Genomic DNA, 25,527 nt, shown 5'->3' on the forward strand with positions numbered 1-25,527 from the left:
ATGCACAATTAATCACCTATATTCACCCCCCACCCAAGCCCCCTACCTCCAATGTAAAATCCCACCACTGATGCATCTCCACGAGTATCTGGAGCCAGCGGCTTGATGTCATGGAGCATTCTGATTGGATTCTCTGAGAATTACTTTGGAACACCATAACAACAACGATCCTTGAACGAATAATTCCACGCCACATCGTCAGACAGAACCACGGCAAAGTCGTAATAAAACGGAATATAAAGGGTAAACACAATAACATAATTATCCCCTTTTTTTAAGTTTTTTTTTAAACTTAGTAGTTGTGTTGTGTCTTGTGTGGGCTATGTGTCAACGGACGCCAAACAAAATTCAAATTTAGCAGAATCTTTTATTACGTTTTTTTAAGACAAAAACAGAGTACCTGAGAAAACTCTGTTTTTTTTTTCAATTATATTTTTCTTTCCCTCCAATCATTTTCTTCTTTGTCTCTCTAATAAATTTTCTCTCACTTTCTCTTTAATATGGAGTAGTACTTTTTTTTTTCTTATTTCTGTTTTGGGGTGTTTTTTTTTAATGCTCTTTGTTTAGGTTTTTTTTTTTTTTTTCTAGTTTCCCGGCGAGAGAGAAGGAAGTGGAAGAGTATAAGAAAGAAATATCTCTGCTTCTACGAAACTCTCTCTCTTTCTTTCACTTTCTCTTTCCCCTTCCGTTTTTGTATATATAATTTTGGGTGATCAAAGACAAAAACTCTATTTGGAATCAGCCCAGTCCAGTTTACTTCTTCAATGGACTATCTTTAACTACTGTCTTACATACCATTTTCTTCTAAAAGGTATCTCTGTTTTGATTTTTTTTTCCTACTTTCCTGTTTATTTCTTCCCTGGTAATTTCCTTTTCGTTGGTGGTAATTGTCTATTTATTTATTTATTTTAATATTTTGGTTAAATATCAATAATTTACTAGTGCAAAATAAAAAAAAAATAGTGAGTGATGTTGAGAGAAATATTTCTGGTAAACTACTGAAAAGGGCTTGATTTTGTTTCTGAGCTTAGAAAGTTGTTGACTTGTTACTAAGTAAAGTTCTTGTTGAGCTGTTGTGTTTCGATAAATATTTTTTTTTATTGAAGTGCAAATTTATATTTTCTTTCACACAATTTTCACATTTCATTTTTTTTGGGGTGTTGACTTATTGATGCAATGTTTTACTGCTACTGTTGTTTGATCATAATTATCGGCTCTTTAGAGCTTGCCCTGTAGATACCCTTTTCATTTTCTGTCTGATCTTGACCATTTGCTTGCTTTATTTGTGTTTTTGTTATCTATAGAGAATCATTGCATGATTGGCTACTCGAAAGTGAATTCTAGTAACCAGAATTTACGATAAAAGTTGTGTGATCAAGTTGTGATGGAACTATTGTGGTTTAATGGTAGGAAAATGATTATGAAACTGGAATCATAAATTTCATGTGTTTCGGCTTTTGGACATTATGGTGGCTTTCAGTTACTTGTATTGCTTTTTAGGAACTGATGTATGTTTTGGAATTCGTTATGAACTTGTTAATTTAGTGAATTCTTTCTGAGTTGCCATGCTATTCTTGGGTTTCTGCATAATCACTGTTTCAAATGCTGAATTAGTCCTCAGTACGGTATTGTGATAGTTAATATGTTAAATTCTTTGTCTACAGAAAGTGATTGAATGGAGCAACAGTCAAAAGGTCTGATATCAAGCCAATCTGAAGGTATTGCTTCTTTCACCATCTGGTTTAATCTAGGTTACAAATGCATATGATCTTATTCATCTTTGCTTATATATTGTTGCCAGATCTTGATCAGTCATTCTTGTGTTATAGGTCCATCTAATATTCCTTCAGTCAACATCTCTAGGAAGTGGGAAACTGGTGCATGGGGAATCCCACGTGGAACTGACACATATCATTCATCAAGTGATGCAAGCTTGTTTTCTAGCTCATTACCTGTCCTTCCTCATGAAAAATGTATGTGTCAATTGTTGATATGACAATGTTGTATATGTTGCCATACGTAGAATAGGACTGAGGTTTTCTTTTGCTAAAATGCAGTGAACTTTGCTGATGTGGAGCATTCTGGTCATTCTGTTGATGATAACTCACCTAATTTACATAAGCTAGAGTGTGAAAATGAAGGAAAGGACCCACTCGAAGATGCTGAAACAAATGCCATTGGAAATTTACTTCCTGATGATGAAGATGAGCTCCTTGCTGGCATAATGGATGACTTCGATTTAAGTGGCTTGCCTAGTCAGTTGGAAGACTTGGAAGAATATGATGTCTTCGGTACTGGAGGGGGAATGGAATTAGATTTTGATCCTCAAGAGAGCCTTAATATTGGTATATCGACGATGAACCTATCTGATGGGGTTCCTGCAAATGGGATTGGTCATTACCCTCTTCCAAATGGTGTGGGAACAGTGGCTGGGGAACACCCATATGGCGAGCACCCTTCGAGAACATTGTTTGTGCGAAATATCAATAGTAATGTTGAAGACTCTGAATTGAGATCTCTCTTTGAGGTATTCTATAGTAGTCTGTATCTTACTTATATTGGCTAGTATTTTGGCTTATGTGATCTCTCTGCTGATAACCATTTTATTACTTGGTTACTTGACCAAGAACTATTTCGTTTTTTTTTCTTTATTTATGTGCATAGAATGGTTTTCATATTCATTATACCAGGCTAATACTTATTATCTTGAAATTCCTACTTTTCTTGCAGCAATATGGAGATATCAGAACTTTGTACACTGCATGCAAGCATAGGGGTTTTGTAATGATTTCATATTATGATATTCGAGCTGCACGCACTGCAATGCGTGCATTACAAAATAAGCCACTAAGGCGAAGAAAACTGGACATTCATTTCTCAATCCCCAAGGTTTGGAGTAGTGTATTTTGCTTTATGTTTGTGTTAGACATTGTTGATCTATCAACAAGTTTAGAAGCATTTTTTCTCTTGTAATATACCAGGATAACCCATCAGAGAAAGATATAAATCAGGGAACTCTTGTAGTATTCAATTTGGATCCATCAGTATCAAATGATGACCTTCGCCAAATTTTTGGGGCTTATGGGGAGGTGAAAGAGGTATTAGTTTTGCATAATTTGTTCGTCTACTGCTTTCAATCGCCATTTTGACATGTCTGCAGCATTTACTGATTACATTTTTTGTTGTGAAAAAAGCAGATCAGGGAAACACCACACAAGCGACACCATAAGTTCATAGAATTTTATGATGTTAGAGCTGCAGAGGCAGCTCTTAGAGCGTTGAATAGGAGTGACATAGCTGGGAAACGCATAAAGCTTGAACCTAGCCGCCCTGGTGGGGCTCGTCGAAAGTAAGAATTAATTTTATCTTCTTTGTGTTTTATGTTGGTTCAGGGTCTTGTTTGTCAGGTTGTTGCCATAAACCAGAGATGGAAATCACAGATCACATAAAGGAAGTTAATTGATCTATGAGAGGATTTCTGTCGCTGCTTTTGATTTCACACATGTTTTATAAAAGATTTCTTGCAGAGCATTCTTTTGTTTTGATGCATCTAATATCTTTTTGTTGGAAGAACAGCACTCTTGCTATGTCTATGAATTATAATGAATGTTGATTCTTTAGCTTCTTCCAAAACTATAAGTTGTGGAATGCTGTATCTTCTGATTTTTTTAAGTGTTTCTGCAAAATGAGCTTTAGCAGGATATAATTTCATAAGTGCTTAATATGAGCCATTAATGCTATTATGTTGTTTTTGTCTTGTGGGACAGAAAATTGGAATGAACATGAATATATAGGAGTTAGGAGAGAAGATACCATCTTTCTGTTTAGTTAACAAAACCATAAAAGGGAATAGGGGTGGAAGCCTTTTTTTCTTCTTTTATCTTAGTTGTTTATTTTATCCTTCTGAAGTTGGGAGAAACATGACAAAAGATGGAAAGCTAGACTCCAAGTTTCTGATATTTTCTACACAAGTCAATCTACTAGGCTTGCTTTTTCCTCCCTTGTATATCTCCTTTTCAACGAATGTGGTTTAACTTTTGATCTAAGTAACTATGTAGTCATTTAGCCATTTTTCCACCTTAAATCACAGTTTCCTTCTGAGTTTTAAGTTAAAAAAATTGGAATACAGAATAAGTGGAAGTATTGTATATTATTAACTGTGAGCAGGAATCGTTGATTCTTGAACAAATATGGAGAACGGGGCAGTACCATTGTTGTGGCTCTCCTCAAGTACTTTTGCAAATGCTTTTCCATAGAATGCTTAATGCTTCTGGCAGCTGTGCAACATGCTAAATTGATTTTTCTTATTTGAGTTAACCAAATTTCACGTAAACACTTTCTATGCTTCATGTTACTTTCTACACTTGTTTTCTCGGGTGTTTGAAACATTTTTGCATATTTGCAAATTTTCAAGCCTGATATCTTTGACAGTCCATCCAAAAAGGAACTCTGCTACCGTTTAACCCTACCTCATGGTTGCTAGGCATTTTTTTACATGTCACAATAGTGTTTAGGCAGAAATCATGATAGTTATTTTTTTCACAAATCATATTAATTTATTTCTCTTGATTTGTTTCATTTTTAATTAAGAAACCTGGTATAAAGAAATTAAAATTGACATCCCGTCTTTGTTAGCTTGATGCAGCAGCTAAGTCAGGAGCTGGAACAAGATGAAGCTCGAAGTTTTCGGCATCATGTAGGTTCTCCAGTTGGGAACTCTCCTCCGGGTAAATATCCTAGATGCTCTTCAATTTATGTGTACTCAGCAACGTTGTGCTCAATGCAATCAGTTCATTATCATGCATCTGTTTGAAAATTCATTTTCTATTATTAGCTGAATTAAGCATTGCCGTGACAGGTAACTGGGCACAATTTGGCAGTCCTGTTGAGCATAATCCTTTGCATGCTTTTAGTAAGTCTCCGGGTTTGGGATCTTTCAGTCCTGTAAATAACAATAATTTGCCTGGGCTAGCTTCAATTCTCCCACATCATGTGCCTAATTCTCCAAAGATTGCACCTATTGGTAAGGACCAAGCGAAGACCAACCTTACAAACCAGATATTTACTAATGCTGGAGCAGTACAAGGAGTGGCCTACCAGCATTCTCGATCCTTCCCTGAGCAGGACTTAAGTGCAAGTCCTGGACCAGTCTCTGCCTTTGGTGAATCTAATTCAGGTTCAACCGGTGTTGGAACATTGACTGGTCCTCAGTTTCTTTGGGGAAGTCCCACTCCTTACTCTGAGCGAGCTAGTTCTGCTTGGCCAAGTGGACAGGGTTTTCCATACACAAGTCGACACAGCTCCTTTCTTGGTTCAAGTAACCACCATCATGTGGGATCTGCTCCTTCCGGTGTGCATCTTGATAGGCATTTTAGCTACCTCCCTGAGTCACCTGAAACATCCTTTATGAGTCCTGTTTCCTTTGCTGGTGTGGGTTTAAATCGTAGCAATGGAAGTTTATTGATGAATATTGGTGCTCGTGGAACTATGGGTGCTGGTGTTGGTCTCCCAGGAAGTGTAACTGAAAATGGTTCACCTAGTTTTAGAATGATGTCAATGCCAAGGCACAGTCCTATTTTCCTTGGGAATGGTTCTTATGCTGGACAAGGAACAGCTGGCAATGAAGGTTTGGCTGACCGCAGTCGAAGTCGGCGAGTTGAAAATAATGGAAACCAGATTGATAACAAGAAGCAGTATCAGCTTGATTTGGATAAAATTATGAGTGGAGAAGATACTAGGACCACTTTGATGATTAAAAATATCCCCAACAAGTAAGACAAATTTGATGAAGAGTGAAGAATTACAATGCTTGTAGGTTTTAAATAAAATGCTGTTTTTCTCAATGGTTTCTGCTTTTATTCTATTTCTCTAGGTATACTTCAAAGATGCTACTTGCTGCCATTGACGAAAATCACCGGGGCACTTATGATTTTCTCTACTTGCCAATTGATTTCAAGGTATTTTTGTGATGGGGTCTTTGGCATGTTTTATTGTTATGTCTAGTTGAAATTGTTGGTGATGATTTAATTGTCTTATCTGATTGCAGAACAAGTGCAATGTAGGTTATGCCTTCATCAATATGATCTCTCCTTCACATATTGTCTCCTTCTACCAGGTTCAGCCTGTGGTCCTATTGCTAAGTGTGTCAAAAGATTAGTATATGTTATTGATTTATGGTTTTTTTTAACATCATGTAAGTGTAAAACAGAAAAAACTAAATTAGTTGGTTATTTATATTAAATGGGACTAGGAGTTGCCTTTCTGGTTTTCAAGGGGATTACATATGGCAACTTAGGCATATAAGACAAGGATCTCAGAGTTTCATACTTTCATACATGTGTTTTCTTACTGAAAGGAAAAAGAGTTAATGCTGTGGAAATTTCTGCAGGCTTTTAATGGAAAGAAATGGGAGAAGTTCAACAGCGAGAAGGTTGCATCATTGGCATATGCTCGAATCCAGGGCAAGGCTGCCCTTGTGGCACACTTCCAAAATTCAAGCTTGATGAATGAAGATAAGAGATGCCGACCGATTCTGTTCCATTCAGAGGGCCAAGCGACTGGTGATCAGGTAGTGTACTTCAGTTACGTTTTTCATATGAGCTGGAGGGCATCTACTAGTAATTTTTTCTTGTTGTACTGTGGAATTCCTTGTCAACAATAGATTAGATAAATGAACCCTAGTATTGCATTAATTCACGCTAATTCAGTCATATTGACATGTTGGTAGAAACTCAGGTGAGAATAGCGCAAATAGTAGTGCATTAATTCACACTAATTCAGTCATATGTAGGCATGTTGGTAGAAACTCAGGTGAAAAATAGTGCAAATAAGGTGTAAGTAAAAATAATTTGTAAGCTTGTCTCTTACTTGCTCTACTTTATGTTTTACGTGCTTGGAAGAAATGGGGTTACCTGAAATCAATTCATATAGACAGCCAAGAAAAAGAAAAGGATAGAAGTAACAGGAAAACTTCTCTAACTTATTCTTGATATCTCATGGGAATTTATGACTAGGGCAAAATACCTATGCAAGATTGTGATATTAGCAAATTGAAAACATGAGTACTCTTATTTTTGGGGAGAAAATATTTCAAATCATTATAAAAGTATAAAGCCTGTTCTTTTTTTCTGGTGAGGAATGGAGTGAAACAGCTGAGCAAAGGATTGACCCCCAGTTGTGGTCTTATCTGCCCAAGTGCCCGCATCAATATCAACAGTAAAATGCCAAAGTATTAAACATTGCTTCAGTTATATTGATATTAATGGTAACTTGCTAAAATGCATGGAGAGATTAATCAGGGTCATATTGCCATTAAAGTACTCTGGACACCAGTATAAATCCTGAGTTTATTGTATTTATATTCTCATGATCTGGCAGGAACCTTTCCTCTCTAGCAATTTGAACATCTGTATTCGTCAGCCAGATGGGTCTTATTCTGGGGATTCGCTGGAGAGCCCAAAGGGCCTTCTGGATTAGAAGCCAGAGAAGAGTTAACAATGCATATTGGAAATCTTACTCCTAGCTAGAGATAAAATGGCTAGGAGTGCTGACAAGTAAATAGGTGTTTTTAGTGTATAAAGTTGGAAGAGAAATGAAAGAACAGGTGTATGTTATGCTTGTGCCATGTGCAGTGTCTGCTTTTCAGTTATGGACACTCCATGATAATTCACTAGAGAAGTCAAAATTAAATGAGGCAGAAAGTGTTTTGTTTATATGTAGAGCAAGAAATTGTTATTGAACCAGGGGTCGAAGAATAAGGCGGAGCATGCTGCTAAGAATTGAAGTTTCATAGCAGCTGTATGTGATACTCGCCAATCTGTGCATGGGTCTCCTCTGGGGTTTTTTCTTTTTATCATTGACATTTCTTTACTTGGTCATGTATGTCCATTTGCAGATATGGTCACTTGTTTGTATGTAAATCTTTGTTGGGGAATCCAAGGTACAGGGCTGTTTATAAATTGTATAGGAGGGAGACAAACAGACCCTACAATCCTTGTCATTGTAATGTGCTAAAGTGTGTGAAAATGTGTATTGAAACTTGAATTTTTCAATATTTATGTCTGTACAGATATTCTGAACCTTCTTCTTATCTTGTGTGTTTGTCTCCAACACATTTATGCACTATTGTTTCTTTATTTATACTTGCTGTATCTGTACAGCAAAAAATATGATATTAGCAGGGGAGGCAATAATGTAGTTGCTCATAATATCCAAAGCCTGCCTTGGGAGTTCTCATAAAATATTCCTGAAAGAAAACTCCTCTTTTAATCCTTATACTCTACTTCCTGGATGAAAATTTCAGACAAGAAAATAATCAAGAATAAACTCCTCAGTTTGTTCCCTCAAAACTAAAGGAAAGGAAAAAGTATGTAAAAAAAAACTGGGTGTTTGAATTTGAACATATCACCATGTAACATGGCGAGGGGATGCAGAATAACCTTATGTTCACACACCATTTCCACCACATCAAAAACATACCCTACACACCATCACCATGGCATTAAAAACCTTTAACCCCAAACGTAAATTTGTTTGAGAAATGAAGAAAGATTCCATTTCCAACGACCTGAAAACCTTCTTCTTTGCTTGCACCTGATTAATTTCTAACCTGACTTAATTAGCTTCTATCTTAATCCATGATCACCGCTGATTAATATTATACCATATTTATTTTATTCTATGGTTAAAAATAATATAACAGTATTTATTATATTATAGAAATTATGGTTAGTATATACTATACTATATAATTAAAATAGTTAAGCACCTTATTTATAATATAATAAAGTCACTATAAATATAGTTAATGGAAATTTTGTTTTATCATTGCTTAAAATTTTTCCTTGCGTATATTATCAATTCATCTACCTGATATGAACATATTGTGTAGGAACAAAACCAACATAGTATGAACTTAATGCATAGGAATAACCAGTTTATTGCATTAAATGGCATGTGGTATTGTATAGAATATATATCAAATTTGCTACAATTATAAATTTTGAATACAAATAGATGTGGAGTGAAAATTTCAATGCCAGATTGTTGTATAGTAATACTACAATATTTGACTAAATGTAGAGCTTTCCTCAGTCAGGTGACAGGAGAGTCAAAGCTTTCTGTTTCTAATTCTATAGTGAGTGCAGGTCATGTGAGTGGCTGCATTTGTTCACATATTATTATGTTTGTCTAATCCACAACCCTGTTTTTGGAACTCAAGGGCTAATAATTAATGATGCTGGGAAGCACTCAGGCTCATTGCTTCTGAAAGAGCAGCCGGAGGCTCTCAAGAAACAATTTAATGAGGCCGTTTTTCGGTTTCCTGGTTACTTGTTTAGTAATAGTGCATATTGAAATTCTGGAAGTAAAAACTTGTGATGTTTGGACGACTGAAAATGAGATGCAAGAGAAAAAATTTTAATGGGTCAATGGCCAAAAGAGCTGATGACTCGTAAATTGTCTTAGCCGATGATACATTAAGGAATTCATGATATGCTATATAGGATCTACATAATGAAACATGAACAAATTTTGCTGCAGCCAAGTTCCCTCATGATGATACATTAAAGAATTCATTTGGTTTACGTAAGGTGATTCAGAAATTACATCAAAGTTTTGCCATCATAATCGAAAGTGGCAAAGAAATCATAGCCTCTTCATCGTATTGGAAACCATTTTGTGAGGATACGAGTTAAAAGAAAATCAAAACTATAGGAAAGGTGATGATGATGTCTTCTTCTGGTAAACAATTGAAAGCAGGCGCTGCCTCCGTTGAAAACGGCGTTGAAGTACAAGTCTCGACTTTCTCAGAGCTCGTGGATGATGTCACCCTCCTCCCTAAACAGATATTTGCATGGATTGTCTCTGCTAAATTCGGTGACTTGTATGCCGCTGCTCCTACACGACACAGTAACACTGTGGGCGTGGCTTTCACTCTTGGAGGTTTAGGGGACAACACTGGCTCTGAAATTACTCAGGAAATGGGTTTTGCATGTTGAAAGACTGAAGAAGAAAGTGAAGAGTTGGGAGATTAGACACATATTTAGAGAGAGTAACCAGCTTGCTGACAGCCATGCTAAAGCTGGTGTGCAAAGGCAGGGTGAGTTGTTTAATGTCTTCGATTAAAACTATTTGGTTGATGCTTTTGTATTGCGGGGGGAAATATTTTTCTGATACCTGATGTTGGTTGGGAAAGGCTGACTTTTCAGATCTTGTGACTGTGGTTTTGGTCTTTGTGTGCTTTGAGCATAGAGGTTGTTGGATGATTTTTGCAGAGCTGCTGAATGTACAGGTGCATTGTGCTGACCATTGTGCAGGTCTTGTTTTTTCTCTTTGTCAGGATCCACTTTTATTTTTGGGATCAGATTTGTTTGCGTAGGATCAGCACTTTGAACAGGGATGCTGTCTTGTTTTGGGGGTTGTTGTCCCGGGTTTAAGATGCTAGGATACTTATGGATGTGCAGAGTGTTTTGTGATTATGAGCTCCAGGGTTTGGGTGTTTCTGCAGCTGGGGGCTGTATCGATTGTATAGATTTGAGGTTTCTCTTTTGGGGAGGATTTTGTAATGATATTCTGTAATCTAAGAATATCAGAGCAAAATCATCTTGTAACTGATCAGAGGTGAATGTTTGGTCTACATCGTCCACCCCAACATATTGTAACTGGGAGACCAAGCAATCCCCAACCTCATCATCAGGCCATGCAAAGACAGCAACCGGACAAGCAGCAGGCTGGAATACCAACTTTGGCTGGGATCATTGTTATTTACAAGAACGGAGAATCTAATTGCACCGACTGTGTTATATGCTTGGAAGAGTTCATGGATTAAGATCCCTCTGTAGGGTTCTTCCCAAGTGCAATCACTTATACCACAAACTTTGCATAGATCAGTGGCTGTTGCCATTGCCCACTTTGTCGTGCTTCTGTCCACAGTTTGGAACCAACCACTGCTGAGATTGTGGGCACTTCTTAGAGTTGAAGTGTTAGTTAAATGCAAGAGAAGTAGCGTGTGTTTTGGCAGAAGAATGCCATTTCGGATCATTGATTCCTTAGGTTTCGTTGCTAATGCAGCTGTTCGCCATAGCCTTGCCAAAGATGACGATGGCATTGGGGAGTTAGTTGTTTTTTATTTTGTTTTTTTTTTAGCTTTTATTTATTTTTTTGAAGGGCATGAACATTTTATTGATAGAGCTGGCAAGGGGGTTGCCAGAAAAAAGCAGAGAGGGTGTAGAAAGACCCTTCAGATGCTAATCCCCTGTTACAAAGAGACCAAATGGGTCACAACAATCAGCCACAAAAAACTAGTCCCCTGGGTCCTAAATGGCCACACAATTCAGCCACGAAACACATGGAAAAAAGCAAAAGGGCAGAAAAAATTCATGCCCACCTGAAAATGCAAATAATCCTCAAAATGAATATCCATCATCCATACAAAAAAGGAAAAGAAGGGATGAACTAGAAACCATCATAGATCATTGTCATCAAACAATGATTTTGTTTTAAGTTTGAACAAATTAAGTTTTGTGCCTATGCGATTTAATTTTGTTGAATATAATTGGAAAATAAATTTAATGTTAGTGACATAATAGTGAGAGTGTTATTAAAAATTATAAAGTTTTATTATATTTATCTTCTTAATCTATAAAATAGTAGTTATTAAATTGAACAAATTGTCGAAAGTAATACATAGGAGTAATCAAGATTTCATGCCCACAAAGAACCAAGATAGCAACATGTTTGCAATAATACTATAGCCTGATTCATCTTTGTAATGGCAGAATATTTATTCTCTATGCTGGTATTGTTGTAATTTGAAGAATTTGTTGCACTTGTGTGTGCCTCACATGTAGTGCTTCAATCAAGAGTCTTAACAGATAATTTTTAGCAATTTTGGAGTTGAGAAATTTTATATAGAGAGAAGAAAGTTAAAATTAAAATGATGACTGCTTAAAGAAATCTACAGACTTGTCTGAGAAAAGAGTTGATATGTAATATCTCCTTAAATTTGTAAAGCATCAGCAATGGATCCTGCAAGACTCAGAACTTCAAAAGGAGCTCTGTTTCCAATGGCTTTGACAGTGTGTGGGCAAGAATCCGTGATCCAAAAGAAGGCAAATCCCTTCTCTGACCCTTCTGCACAATGGAATCAAATAGCAATCAACACCAACACAAGTTGAGACAGAGACTCAGAGATGAGAATGTGGATGTACTTACCATCATTCTTAGGTGTAAATCGCTCCCAGGAGCGCTTAGGAAAAACACCATGGGTGACATAAGCACTAACCTTTGCTGCACCATGCGCTACCAAAACTTTCTGGAACAACAGCACATGAAAGAACAAGGCATATTATACAAGTTCAAGGCCAAAAGGATATCAATATGCGAAATCTCCATTATGCGACCAAGCTTCTTGATCTTGTGAGATCATTAAGTAGTCAAAATAATAATAACACACACACACACACAGAGGACCATCAAAATCTTTTGAAAGGGGAAAAAGAATTTTTTTTCCAATAATTCATACAAATATTTGCTCTTAGAAGGAATTAATAAAAACAAACATTCATTGGAAATTTGTAATAAGCTTGAAGAACTTTTTGTGATGGGCAAAAATGAACATCAAATTGTCTTACCTCTGAAAGCACAATAATGTAATAAAGGACAAAGTAAACATAGGAAGAGGGGGTTATTGGCCACCTATAACACCCCCCGAAAATAAATTAAAAAAAAAACTAGAACTACCTGGCATTCAATAAGAGTGCCTCCAGATTGCACTAAGTCATCAACTATCACCACATGACAACCAGCAGGATTTCCCTCCTTGAGCCGAACTATCCTCTTGTCACCCTCACGAACCTTTGTGCAGATAACCTGCCAATCAGATAACATGTCCCTTCAATCTTCATATAATAAACGGAGCACAAAATATATAGGGTAACTTCATTTAGATAAGAGTCCAAACTGACCATTGGAAAATGATCCAACAGCTTGTGAAATCGTTTCCAAGCTCCATCATCCGGAAATGCAACAACTATCTGAAAAATGAATTCAATTTAATTGAAGAGAATGTAACAACCTAGCAAAGGTATCATTTCCTAACTAATGAATAATAACAACATTAAGGGGAAAATCATGTTGAAATGATGCTGACCAGCAGCATGGCCACAATATAAAATATATTTTGCCACAGAATATTATGAGGTGATATATTTACCTTTTCAGCGTCAGGAAGCTGGTGAAGGCGTTGCTTTAGAAGAGGAATCCCAGTCTCAAATAATGGCAACACATGGTCTCCAAAATAAAATCTTTCCTGCATTATAAGGAAAATTAACAAATAATTGTCAGGTTTTGTTACAAGACAGAGAATAACAATAACTGAGGCATCTATGATGGACATAACTATTGCAAACAAGTGCTAACCAAGATCACCAACACAGTATACCTAAAAAGAATTTTCATGATCATACGCCTAAAAACTGAGAAAAGTAAACAAAAACACAAGCCAATACTTTAATATTGCTTTTGCAGAACAAGTCAAATCATGAGAAGAAATAGAGGAATCCTCATGTTTCTAAGAACCACTATGTTGGTGAGAAGACTACAAGCCAAATGTCAAGTGAAACCTTGTCACTTAACCACTGAATCACAAAATAATCATGGTTGAACGTATAGCTCCATAGCATTATTGCTCATTAGATCCACATTAAATAGCATGTACACAAATTTACTTGGAAACAACAATTACGTATTAGTTGACCTGATGCTCCATATCAATTTACTTTAGAACTCTTATAAATAAATTTTTGGTAAAAACTATTAGTCTAGTTAATGAACAAAAAGATCTATCACTTTCCTAGGCCATGGCGTTCAAAGAACCCTGATGCTGATAACATCAGGGTTAAAAATCCTTAGTTTGTTTCAGAATCTTCCACAATATTCTTGCATTGAATTACCAAATTCAACAATGTGAATATTTGATCAATAGTTGTTGTGGTCATTATTTGTTGGCCAAAGGATTTTGTGTCTACACTTATCACCTTATATTTTGGACCAGGTGCAGTAATGATGAGAAATTTCACTATAATCTGAAGAGGTGGAGATTGTCAAAGATTTATACTCAAACATCACAAACTCTAAGTCTTGACTACAACCAACGAGTTTCCCTCTCACACATGAAAGACCTATCACAAGACACTTTATGTGGTAATGAGTTTTGAATACAAAATATTTGGGCCATGTCAAGAAAAGGCCCACATACAAAATCCAAGCCATGCTCTACAAAAGTAAGGGGAAAAAGAAAAACACTGGAGAAGAACTTGTGTCTGAGATAACAAAGGTCATCAAAAGTCAGAATTTCACTTCAACCTTTCCTCAAAATAATAAATTCTTCACCTAATGCAGGCTTCTTCACCCGACAATATTTTTCCTATAACATATGTCTGCTTAAATAAACTTGAGTTAAATGAAATAAAATGCATACACATTCTCTATACCAATGCATGCATATTTGCTATATGTAATACATAAATACACTTAAACAATACTATTGAACATCATTATAAGCGTCGTGAGTCTAAAGCTTTACATGTTAGGATAGAACATTAGTTTCATTTAATCCTTCTCCCTCTGACTATTTAGTAATAAACCTACATCCCAGTGTCCTCTAATAAAACATTCCCAAAGACGAGATATTTTCCAGATCAAACTAATTAAGAATAATTGAAATAACAGGAACATATATCATAATGACAAACTGCTGAAATTGTTAACCTCCACTCTAGCATGGCCTTGTCCAAAAAATTGATGCCATTTTATTTCAAGCTACAACATTTTTATATCACATTTAGTATAATAAGGACAACAGAAGAACTGAATTTAAGAAATCTTGGTAGATGAGAAAGGAAGGGAAATACTACCAAAAGACCCAAAATGAGATTTTAAGAAATAAGATTCTTATCATGTTCCAGAGTTTTAAAAACCAGGTACTTCTCATCAACATCATGCTGACGATAAAAGACTAACAGAACTTTTCAGATAAATCTGATAAACTGCTTCAGAGATTATAAAATAAATAAATATCATAGCAAAGGAATAGATATGATAAAATGTTCATCGCAAGAAAAACTAGCCTGCAGAGCATGGATGTCGTAAATGACTAAACTTGTAGGACCACCTCTTGATATGGGAATATTTGACAAAATCCTTGCCATGGTAAATGCAGTTGCTACATCTCCTTCTTCTTCCATTCTCTCAAAGGAGCCAGTTGGAAAGAATGGCAGCACCAATGTGAAGGAAGCAACAAACAATCGTGGCAGATTGTATATGACAGAAAGCTGTTCAAAAATGACAGATGGGGAGCTGAAGGATGCAAGAAAGGCAACATGCTGGCCTCGGATATCATGTGCATTATTTATGAAAAGATTTGGAAATCCATCATCAAAATTCCTGTAAATAAATGCAGTTCATCATTTCTCCTTCATATAAGAATACTCATTGTTAAAGCAACTATTAAATGTACATCATACAGCCAACAATTAAAGCAAGCCTGCAGCAAAAAACCTCAAAATATATTTGTCATATCAATTGGCAACTTCTAAAGGAAATTTTTGTGCTATTAACAATGAGAAAGGCAAGAAATTTAAACATTCACATCTAGAGTAGAATGCAATAGTTATTATACTAGGAGTAAGAGACTAGCAAAGCAGATACTGACTGTAAATATTTTGCATAAATGTGCATGCAAGCCTGCTTCCATATTGCCAAACTCATTAATCAGGAGTGAATTTATTAACCTAACCAGGAGTACTAAATTGTATCTTTTATGTGGGTTAAAAGTTTGAATATGGAAAACTACAAGTCAGTATTGAAATTCCAATATAAACTTGAAAATCCAATACTCCCTTATGCCCTCTCCCCCACCCCATCTCTATTTCTCTCCCTCCCAAAACATGTTTTAATATTCTTAATTTGGCCATGATACAGACTTGAGCAATAAAAGAAAACAAGAAAATTCATGGTAAGTCCACATGCAAAATTTGCAAAAAGAGTTGTAAATAAAACATATAGCAGATATAAAAATCTTTTGGAATGCTTAAGCTGTTGCCAGAGGATACTCAATTGAGGTAAGGTGGATGAATGTCAAGATCTTCACATGGATGACACACATTCTTTTGATGGTGAGGACTCCAATGGCGATAGCATGTTGTTGTTAGCCTCAAAAAGAAATTGAAAAATGAAACAATTCAATGATGCAAAGGTAAGGGGTGTTTGCTTTTTGAAGAGGGGAGTGAATTTGGAGTCACCAAAAAGGCATAAGTAAAGGAGTTCCAAGCAAGCTTATAGGAGATTTAATGATAGGATGATGTGCATCTATCACTAGATGGCTCAGTTTCGTGGAAGGACTTGAGAGTAAGAACACAGACAGCTTAACGTGCTCTTGAGACAGAGTTGAATTTTCAACAAAAACCATAGAGTTAAAGCATCAATACAAGCTCATTTTCCAGGGTACTGAACGCCATGGTCTATTGTTGATGTTGACCAACTTATGAGTGGGTTTAGAAATAGCTTACTTGGACAGTGCTATTTCAAGTCAAGTAAACAAGCTTGACAAAGAAGTTCCCAAGCTCCATTGTCAAACAAGCCCCCTTGAATCAAAGCTTATGATTCATTGGCATGTCATTTAGCAAGGTTCTTAGAACTAAATTTGCAATATGGCATGAACTGCAAATTTGCAATGGTAGCATATAAAACCCAGCAAGAAACACACAAGGCAATTGATTATTATTTCACAAAATGACAAAAAACAAAGTGCAAAAGCAAAAAATATTTAACTTCACATTCAAATGAAAAACATAAGTTTTCTCATTTGTCTTCACAGTAAGAAAAAGAACAGATACCGTGGTTCAACTTAGTTAACGAAATTCTTTGCCACTTATCCTAACACCCCAATCTGATCATACACTCTAGTTTTCATATTTTTTTTTATCAACTATCTATTTCACGAGTAAAGTTTTCCACAAACAGATTAAAGTAAAAGCAAGAAAAAAAAACCCACCTTAAACAAAATGCAAAATAGAAAAAAAAAACCCAAAGAACAGAAAACATGAAATTTATCATCCATAACATAAAGGAATAAAGATATTCATGAATGAATTCATGCAGGTGGAGTACCTCCAGTTGATAGATTGAAGGGTAATGAGTTGGGATTGAGCAGCAACTTTAGCGGCAAGCTCTTCACATTCCATACAGTAAAACAAACGAACTTGCTTCTTATTCTGATTCTGGGCCTTCAACTCTCCCATGTTGTTGTTGTTGTTCTCCATTTTTGTTCTTCCTTGTTTTCTCTTGTTTAGCTTCTCAGAATCAAAAAAGAAGAAGGAGACTTTAGAGTTTAGATAGAGAGACGAAGATTTTAAAGGAAAACCGAGAACAGGAGTCGACTGCGACCGCCAGCCCTTTCTTTACTTTACATTTTTATTTTCTTGAGCTCCGTTTCCCTGTTCCTTGTTTTTGGGTATGGTTAATTTTTTAAATTTGTGCTTTATATTTAAAGGGTATGGTCAGTTTTTTTTTTCATTTATTTTTTTATGCATAGTAATTTAGAAATATTATAATTGTTGAATTTTTACTAGATACAATGGATATTATTTAATTATTAATGTGAATACATATGAGCTGATATTGTAAGAAATATAAGAATGGCACCCAAACAAGCAAAATAAAATTTTAATGGTTCGTTTGATCATACTAAATTTATGTCAGCTGACATAGTAGTTCGTTTGATCAAAATAAAATCTTTCATATATAATATGAAAAATAAATTTTCAAGTATTTAACTCATTAATTTATATATAATCTCTCAATGTAAAAAACAAATTCAAATCTCCTTTTTTAAGTTAAAACAAAATGAGAAACAAATGAAATAAATGAAATCCAAGTACTTAGAATCAAGCACATGGAAAACCATCGGATTATAAATGTGAGTATTACACCACTCATCAAGATAATTTTTTTGAAAGAGAGTAATGATTCCATGACAAAGGATTATTAAACTGAATGCAACCTGCTCTATCCACATCAAGCACCTTCAAAGTGATGGCGGACCAAGTGATGAATGACAACAAAGGTGTTGCTGGATTGGGTGCTTCTAATAAAATAGGTCTTAAGAAAACTTATTAAGGTAAAAATTTCATATCTATAAAAAAAAAATAATGATCTTCTAATACTCTAAATAAGATAATCTAAAAATAAGATTTTAATTTCATCAATCAAAATTCAAATAATTTAAAGATAAGATTTAAATTAGACCCTTGAAGACAAAGTTCTGAAAAAAAAACCGTTATCCATATTCATTTAAGATCAAGTCAATATAACCCTTAAAAGACGAAATACAAAGAAATTCATTAAGAGATTGTAGACTTACATAAATTTTTATAATTTGTCTAGAAATTTTTTAATCTAAAATTTTGCCCTAAAATTTGGGTGTACAAATTTCATTTAGAGTAGAAAATTTGGAGACAAGTTACAAATATTTATGTGAATCTACAATCTCTTGTATTCTTTTGATTAATTTCTTTGTAGAGGATCTTGAACAAATTTGGAGCCCAACAACGACTTTCTTCATAACTTCATCTTCATAGGTCTAGACTTGAACTTAATCTTGAACAGACTTGATTTTCTTCAAAATTCATCTTCAAGGGTTTAGACTTGGTCTTGATTTTGAACACAATCTTCAAAGATCTTTTTTTTTGAATTTCTAAAGGTCTAAACTTGGATTTGATCTTGAACACGATTTGGTTTTCTTCAAAAAAACTTCAAGGGTTTTAGACTGGCATTGCACTTGATCTTGAACACATGTTTCAAAAATCTTTTTCATTTGAATTTTTGAATTCCCAAGTAAAATGAAAACTGCATTTATAGTTCTAGATGAAAAACTTTCATCAAAATTTAAAGAGATAAATCGTAATGACTCATAAATGAATTTTTGATTGGTCAAATTTCGAGTTTTTGAATTTTGATGAATCGAAGATTATCTTAATTTAGTTAGAAACAAATTAAATAGTCAAATTTTGATGTTATCTTCAAATTATCATAATTGTTAAAGATAAATTAAATGACCAATAGATAAATTTAATTGGTTAAATTTAAAGATTGTTTATAATTACCTTGATTTATTCGTAAATAAATTGGATGACGTAAATTTTAATTGATCCAATTTAGATATTATCTTTAATTTATCTCAACAGATATATATATATATATATATATAATTATAAGTGAATTTTATTGGTTCAACTATATATCTTTAAGATTCAATCAATAAATTAATTATATCCTCAAGTTCACGAAAAATAATCCTGTCTTTGATTTTTTTTCAATTTATTAATTTTAAACATATGACATCTCGTAATTAAATAATAATTTTTCTCCTTCTACACTCAAGTCAAGGTCCATGGCTGTCCATTTGATTATTCTTTTGAGCACTGCTTCAGGCTCTTTTCCTTTGAAAAAGAGGTGTAACTTTGGATAAGAATAATCATCAAAGGCTATAAACATGCCTTTTCCACACCAATCCATTTTTTTTTTAAAAATAAAAATTAAATCAATGCGATCAAATGACTCAAAAGGTAACATCAATATAAATATAAAAGCTTCATAAATAAAATTAAAATTATATTACTCATTATATATGGAAGTTAAAATTTTATTTCCTTTCTTCATAGTAACATTTTCTCTTTTTTTTCTTTCCATTTTTATATTCCTCAAAAGTTCATACAATTATAAATCAAACGTAAATGACTTTTATCGGTTTTCTCAGTCGAAATTATTGGGTCTATTTTTTTTAATCCTCCAAAAAAAATTTTAAATTAAATGTTTGCAATTGAAATTCTTGTGGTTTTGGTTTTCAAAAGTAAAACAAAGTGGGACATGGGTCAATGGAGCACATATAATATAAACCATCCATTTAGCTGAAACATGAACTTTTACTTTATTTTAGCACCCCTGTCCAGCAATTGATGCCTTTGGAATAAAGGCACATTAAATATTGTATGGTGCCATGTAGCTCTCCCTAAAGTTAACATATATTTTATTATTAAAAAAAAAACAGAATTCAATTTTTTTTTTCTAAGAATAGGAAGGTAATAAGAGGCTTTATAAAGTCCTGGAGTACATATGCAGGTAATGGGGCATTCTGTAGTGGCCTAATAAGATCATGGCGGGCTGCACAAAGCCCGAATCTGGAAGGCCCCAACATTTTCCACTTATGACCATTTCAATTGGTCGATTTAATCTATGTAAGGATTTCATATAATTGAATATAAATAATTGGTTAAGAGTTAAATTAAACGCAATAGAATGAGAAACATGTTGACATAATATAAGGCTTTTAACTAACCTATTTAGTCTAATAATTTTGTAAAAGATAATTAAAATTATTAATAGAAATAAAAGTCTCACGAGATATGGCTCATGTTTTTTTTTTTTGTTAAAGTCAATAATTTTATTGAGCTTATCAGATAAGCACACAATCAATGGATAATGCTCAAGCTTAATCTTGTAGCAGTTTTCAAGCGTGGTGTGCATGAATAATACATGCACATAACATTCCCCTACGCTTTATTGAGACATATTTTCAATTTTAGATGGGTTATATAGAAAGGAAGTATTCAAACCCACGAATGCTTCATGGCTTTTGCTTGTCTCATGCTCTCCATGACCAGAAAAGAAACACATTTATGGTGCCATAAATTCCAGAATCTCCTTATGTTTTCATGCACTCAACATGCATGATTTATATCGAAACATCCACATCAAATGATTGAAAGGTTTACCAACTCCATAATTAACGAGAATTGCATGATCATAACGCTTAATCCCAACAAATTTAAGTTCAAACAATTTCTAAGTAATTAATGGATCCTCTAACGATCATTGCCAACATGCAAAGGGATTAACTCAAATACATTGGCTAAGAATTCTTTGTTTCCATCCATTTCTATTCTACGATGTTGTTGCTCATGTATCCCCTTCTCCAACTTGTTTTTTTCCCCTTATTAGATATATATGATGCTCCAAGGTAGGTCATGAACCCCCAGAGTACATTCATTAAATTCACTATTAAATGATTGAAAGTTCACCAACCTGTTAACGATCGAGAATTGCATGATCTAAAAATGCTAACGAAACTAGCCAAAAAAAAAAATTCAAAGAATTTCCCATTCCATAAAGGATAGATTGAATGTAACAATGCTTGAAACAGTTGGTGGCTATTTCACACTGCCCTTGCCTAACAGGCTGCCGATAGCAGCTGGCTTGAGGAAACGTCTTGGTAATTGGAGAAATAGTCATAAATTTTTGGTTGAAATACTGTTTAGATCTCAACAGCCAGTTAGGCTTCTAAGAATCAATTACATACAACTATTTTATTTCCACTCATCTCACGTGATGAGCAATCAAATGAACTCTTTAATATCCAGGGAGAAGAATTAACGGCCACGACGAAAATGTTAACTAATATATCCATCTATCTATGTGTAATAACTAATAATATTTAATTAAAAAAAGGAAAGAGAAAATCACACAGAACAAGGTCATGAAGAGGTATATGATACCTAAAGGAAAGTCAATGGCAAAAAGTAGTTGTAATTGCGGATAATATTTTGACCTGTAAACAATCTTGAAAAAAGTCAATCGATCAGATGATGCAGGCCATCTAACTTGGGAATGGGTCATGTGGAGGAAAAGAATAGATTTGAAAATTGAAATCCACCCAAGTTCTCCAGTTTTTGATGCCCAAGCTGATGGTATAAGCACACATTCCAATATAAAAATAGGACTACTAGTTGGAGAGAGGGATCAAATATTCAAACAAAAAAACCCAAAGCTTGGAAAGACGGTCACCAAGAATCCAACCTAACTATTTAGCCGAGGAAAATAATGCTGCTGCTCATGCATAAATAGAAGCAAGTTCAAGGAACTCAACAAAGATCAATGTAAAATTAATATAATTTTTAAAAGGTTCAATGAAGAAGGGAAAAGATCAGGAGAAGATTGATTGAGCAATCAATGCTAGCGGTGTGGCTAACCAAATGCGCTGTGGTCAACTTCTCCCATGTTCAGTACCCCCCTTTAATGACTCCTATAAATATTCTCTGTTTTTCTTCCACTTCCATACACAAACCCTTCCTACTTTCTTCCTCTTCTAGACAAAGCCTCTGTTTCTTTTGCCATCTCTTTCTCTCTCTGAGCTGTTTCTAGTTTCCTTGGTGAAATATATCATTGGCCCCTCAAGCAGAAAATTAGCCATGGTTTTCCCTGTGGTATTTCTGAAGCTAGCAGACTGGGTCTTGTACCAGCTGCTGGCCAACTCATGTTATAGAGCTGCAAGGAAGATGAGAAACTACGGGTTTTTTCTAAGGAACCAAACTCTTAGGTCACCACCACAGCAACAAGCTGCTTCTTTGTTCCCTAGTGTTACCAAGTGTGATGTAGGCAATAGTAGAAGGTTTGATACATTGGTCTGTGATATCCATGGAGTCTTGTTAGGATCAGACACATTTTTTCCTTACTTCATGCTAGTTGCTTTTGAAGGTGGTAGCATTGTGAGAGCCTTTCTGTTGCTTTTATCATGCTCCTTTTTGTGGGTATTGGACTCAGAGCTCAAGTTGAGGATTATGATTTTTATTTCCTTTTGTGGGCTTAGGAAGAAGGACATCGAGAGTGTTGGCAGGGCTGTTTTGCCAAAGTTTTATCTCGAGAATCTAAATCTCCAAGTCTATGAAGTTTGGTCTAAAACAAGTTCAAGGGTTGTCTTTACAAGTATACCTAGAGTAATGGTGGAAGGATTTCTCCACGAATACATGAGTGCTAGTGGTGTTGTAGGCACCGAATTGCACACTGTTGGGAACCGATTCACAGGTTTGTTGTCCAGCTCCGGGTTGCTTGTAAAGCATAATGCTTTAAAGGAACACTTCGGAGATAAAAAGCCTGATGTTGGCCTCGGAAGTTCAAGCCTCCATGACCAATACTTTATCTCCCTTTGCAAGGTATGCTTATTACTTCAACTTTTTACTTAAAATGTTGAATTATTTGAAAAAAGAAAAACAATTAATGAACGATATATGTAGAATAATGGTCATTGAATATATTGGGAAATACATCCAACTGTGCAATTGTTCCAATTTTGGGTAGCAAATTATTTAACATTAGACCTACCTAGTACAGACGCAACCCCACCTGAAGACCTTTCTTTGAGAATTTGGTTTATGAAATTGCATTATAAGATCCAAGATTATTTTCTCAAAAAAGGAAAAACCTTTTGAATTTGCTTGTATGGTCTCTACTCGATGGCAAAGTAAATGATACCCCCTAAAAGAATTTCCTCTTTTCTAAGACATAGTTTCTTGAAGACTTTGACATGTGCAAATTCCTTTCTTGTGTAAAAGTTGAAAGACTTAGCAAAAGTTGTCTACTGATGAATGGGTTTGCATCCAATTTTGTGATTGCGACAGGAAGCCTATGTGGTGAACATGGAAGATGGCAAAAGCAATCTAAGCAGTTTCATGCCAAGGGACAAGTACCCGAAGCCTCTTATATTTCATGATGGGAGGCTAGCTTTCTTGCCAACTCCATTTGCAACTCTTTCAATGTTCCTGTGGCTTCCATTTGGAATAGTTCTTTCCATTCTTAGGATTTTCGTTGGTATCTGCCTGCCTTACAAGCTAGCTGTTATCTGCGCTACTCTGAGTGGTGTACAGCTGAAATTCCAAGGGTGCTTCCCTTCATCAAATTCACAACATAAAAAAGGGGTTCTTTATGTTTGTACCCATAGAACTCTTCTGGACCCAGTTTTCCTTAGCACAGCATTATGCAAGCCTTTGACTGCAGTTACTTATAGTCTAAGCAAAATGTCTGAACTGATAGCTCCCATCAAAACAGTTAGGTTGACAAGGGACAGGAAACAAGATGGAGAAACCATGCAAAAATTGCTCAGTGAAGGTGATTTGGTAGTGTGCCCGGAAGGAACCACATGCAGAGAGCCTTACTTGTTAAGGTTTAGCTCATTGTTTGCTGAGCTAGCCGATGAGATAGTCCCAGTGGCCATAAACGCACATGTAAGCATGTTTTACGGGACAACTGCAAGTGGGTTAAAATGCTTGGATCCTATCTTCTTTCTGATGAACCCCAGACCTAGCTACCATGTTCAAATCCTTGGGAAGGTGCCTCAAGAGTTTACATGTGCAGGGGGCAGGTCTAGCTTTGAAGTGGCAAATTATATTCAGAGAAAGCTGGCTGATGCTCTGGGATTTGAGTGTACTACCCTTACAAGGAGAGACAAGTACTTGATGCTAGCAGGCACTGAAGGGGTTGTCCATGAAAATAAGAGAAATTAACATACCCTTGACAACAGAATTTAATTTGCTCACTTTCACCCTATTGGTATTCACTTATTTCAGTTCTTTAAATTTTTGCCCACCTGTTTTCCAGTCTCCTCTCCAATCAGCCAATACAGCTTTTGTAACAGATCATATGGTTCTTTTTTTTTTTTGTCAGATTATTACACCATTGAGTTTCGAATTTTATCTCTATATATTAAATTATGATAGCTGCAGATTGCAACATGGTCTGTACAAGTGATATGTGGGCACCATTTAATTGTAACATCATCCTTCAATTCTATAATAATTGTCAAACTCTTTGCTGGTTTATTATAGACAAAGATACCTGTTACATGCATGTTTAAGATCAGTTTTAAGGGCAAACTATTTCCAAGATATTATGGAAAATAGTTACAAGAAGAAATTTAGAGACATTTTGAAAAATAAACCTTAAAGATATTTTTAAAAATAATTTTTTTATATAATTTTAACTATTTTTAGTCAAGTTAAACAAAATTATCCTCAATAATGTTACACACCATTACACGATGTTACACGTCATGTTGAAAAAATATTATTATTATACGTCATATACAAAACCATGTTACAAGTCATGGTTAAAAAGGTTGTTACATGCCATGGTAAAAAAAAATATTGTTATTATACGTTATTTACAAAAACATGTTACACGTCATGTACAAAAACATATTATATGTCATGATTAAAAAAGGTTGTTGCACGTCATGTTGAAAAAAAATATTATTATTACACGTCATGTACAAAAACATATTATACGCTATGTTGAAAAATATTATTATTACACGTCATGTTGAAAAAATATCGTTATTATACACCATGTTCAAAAAAATTTTGTTACACTTCAATGAGTAAAATATTGTTGTTACTTACGAACTAAAATTTCAAATCCACTCAACTCTCTTTATTTCATTTGTTTTTTTTTTTATAATTTAACACTTATTAAAGTGTTTTTAATATGTTTTCATAAATCAAAATATAAATTTTCCTATCTAAAATACCTATTTCGACAAAAAATCGAACTCTAAGTTTATAAATTTTAAAATTTTGATTTTATTGGTATCTAGATTTCAAATTGATTCAAATTGCCACTCATCCCAAGCACATCAAAACT

At 34.8% G+C, this 25,527-nt stretch overlaps 3 protein-coding genes across 3 annotated transcripts; 2 read left to right on the forward strand and 1 right to left on the reverse strand.

Annotated features, from left to right (window-relative positions):
* On the forward strand, positions 415 to 8,089 carry LOC18612160 (protein MEI2-like 2). Its single transcript, XM_007048788.2, has 13 exons — positions 415 to 811; positions 1,665 to 1,718; positions 1,830 to 1,973; positions 2,058 to 2,527; positions 2,731 to 2,889; positions 2,982 to 3,098; positions 3,198 to 3,349; positions 4,636 to 4,727; positions 4,859 to 5,771; positions 5,873 to 5,957; positions 6,047 to 6,115; positions 6,389 to 6,568; positions 7,378 to 8,089. The coding sequence occupies exons 2-13, from the start codon at positions 1,676 to 1,678 to the stop codon at positions 7,474 to 7,476; spliced, it is 2,523 nt and encodes an 840-aa protein (XP_007048850.2). The 5' UTR covers positions 415 to 811; positions 1,665 to 1,675; the 3' UTR covers positions 7,477 to 8,089.
* On the reverse strand, positions 11,734 to 17,514 carry LOC18612162 (ribose-phosphate pyrophosphokinase 4). The gene is made up of 7 exons (XM_007048795.2): positions 17,170 to 17,514; positions 15,129 to 15,444; positions 13,214 to 13,309; positions 12,966 to 13,034; positions 12,742 to 12,870; positions 12,214 to 12,313; positions 11,734 to 12,132 (listed from the first exon to the last, which is right to left on the reverse strand). The coding sequence occupies exons 1-7, from the start codon at positions 17,319 to 17,321 to the stop codon at positions 11,999 to 12,001; spliced, it is 996 nt and encodes a 331-aa protein (XP_007048857.2). The 5' UTR covers positions 17,322 to 17,514; the 3' UTR covers positions 11,734 to 11,998.
* Positions 22,305 to 24,604, forward strand: LOC18612163 (glycerol-3-phosphate acyltransferase 1). Its single transcript, XM_007048798.2, has 2 exons — positions 22,305 to 23,045; positions 23,511 to 24,604. The coding sequence occupies exons 1-2, from the start codon at positions 22,305 to 22,307 to the stop codon at positions 24,390 to 24,392; spliced, it is 1,623 nt and encodes a 540-aa protein (XP_007048860.2). The 3' UTR covers positions 24,393 to 24,604.

The sequence above is a fragment of the Theobroma cacao genome, chromosome 1, assembly GCF_000208745.1.
Source record: "Theobroma cacao cultivar B97-61/B2 chromosome 1, Criollo_cocoa_genome_V2, whole genome shotgun sequence".
Classification (NCBI taxonomy): Eukaryota; Viridiplantae; Streptophyta; class Magnoliopsida; order Malvales; family Malvaceae; genus Theobroma; species Theobroma cacao.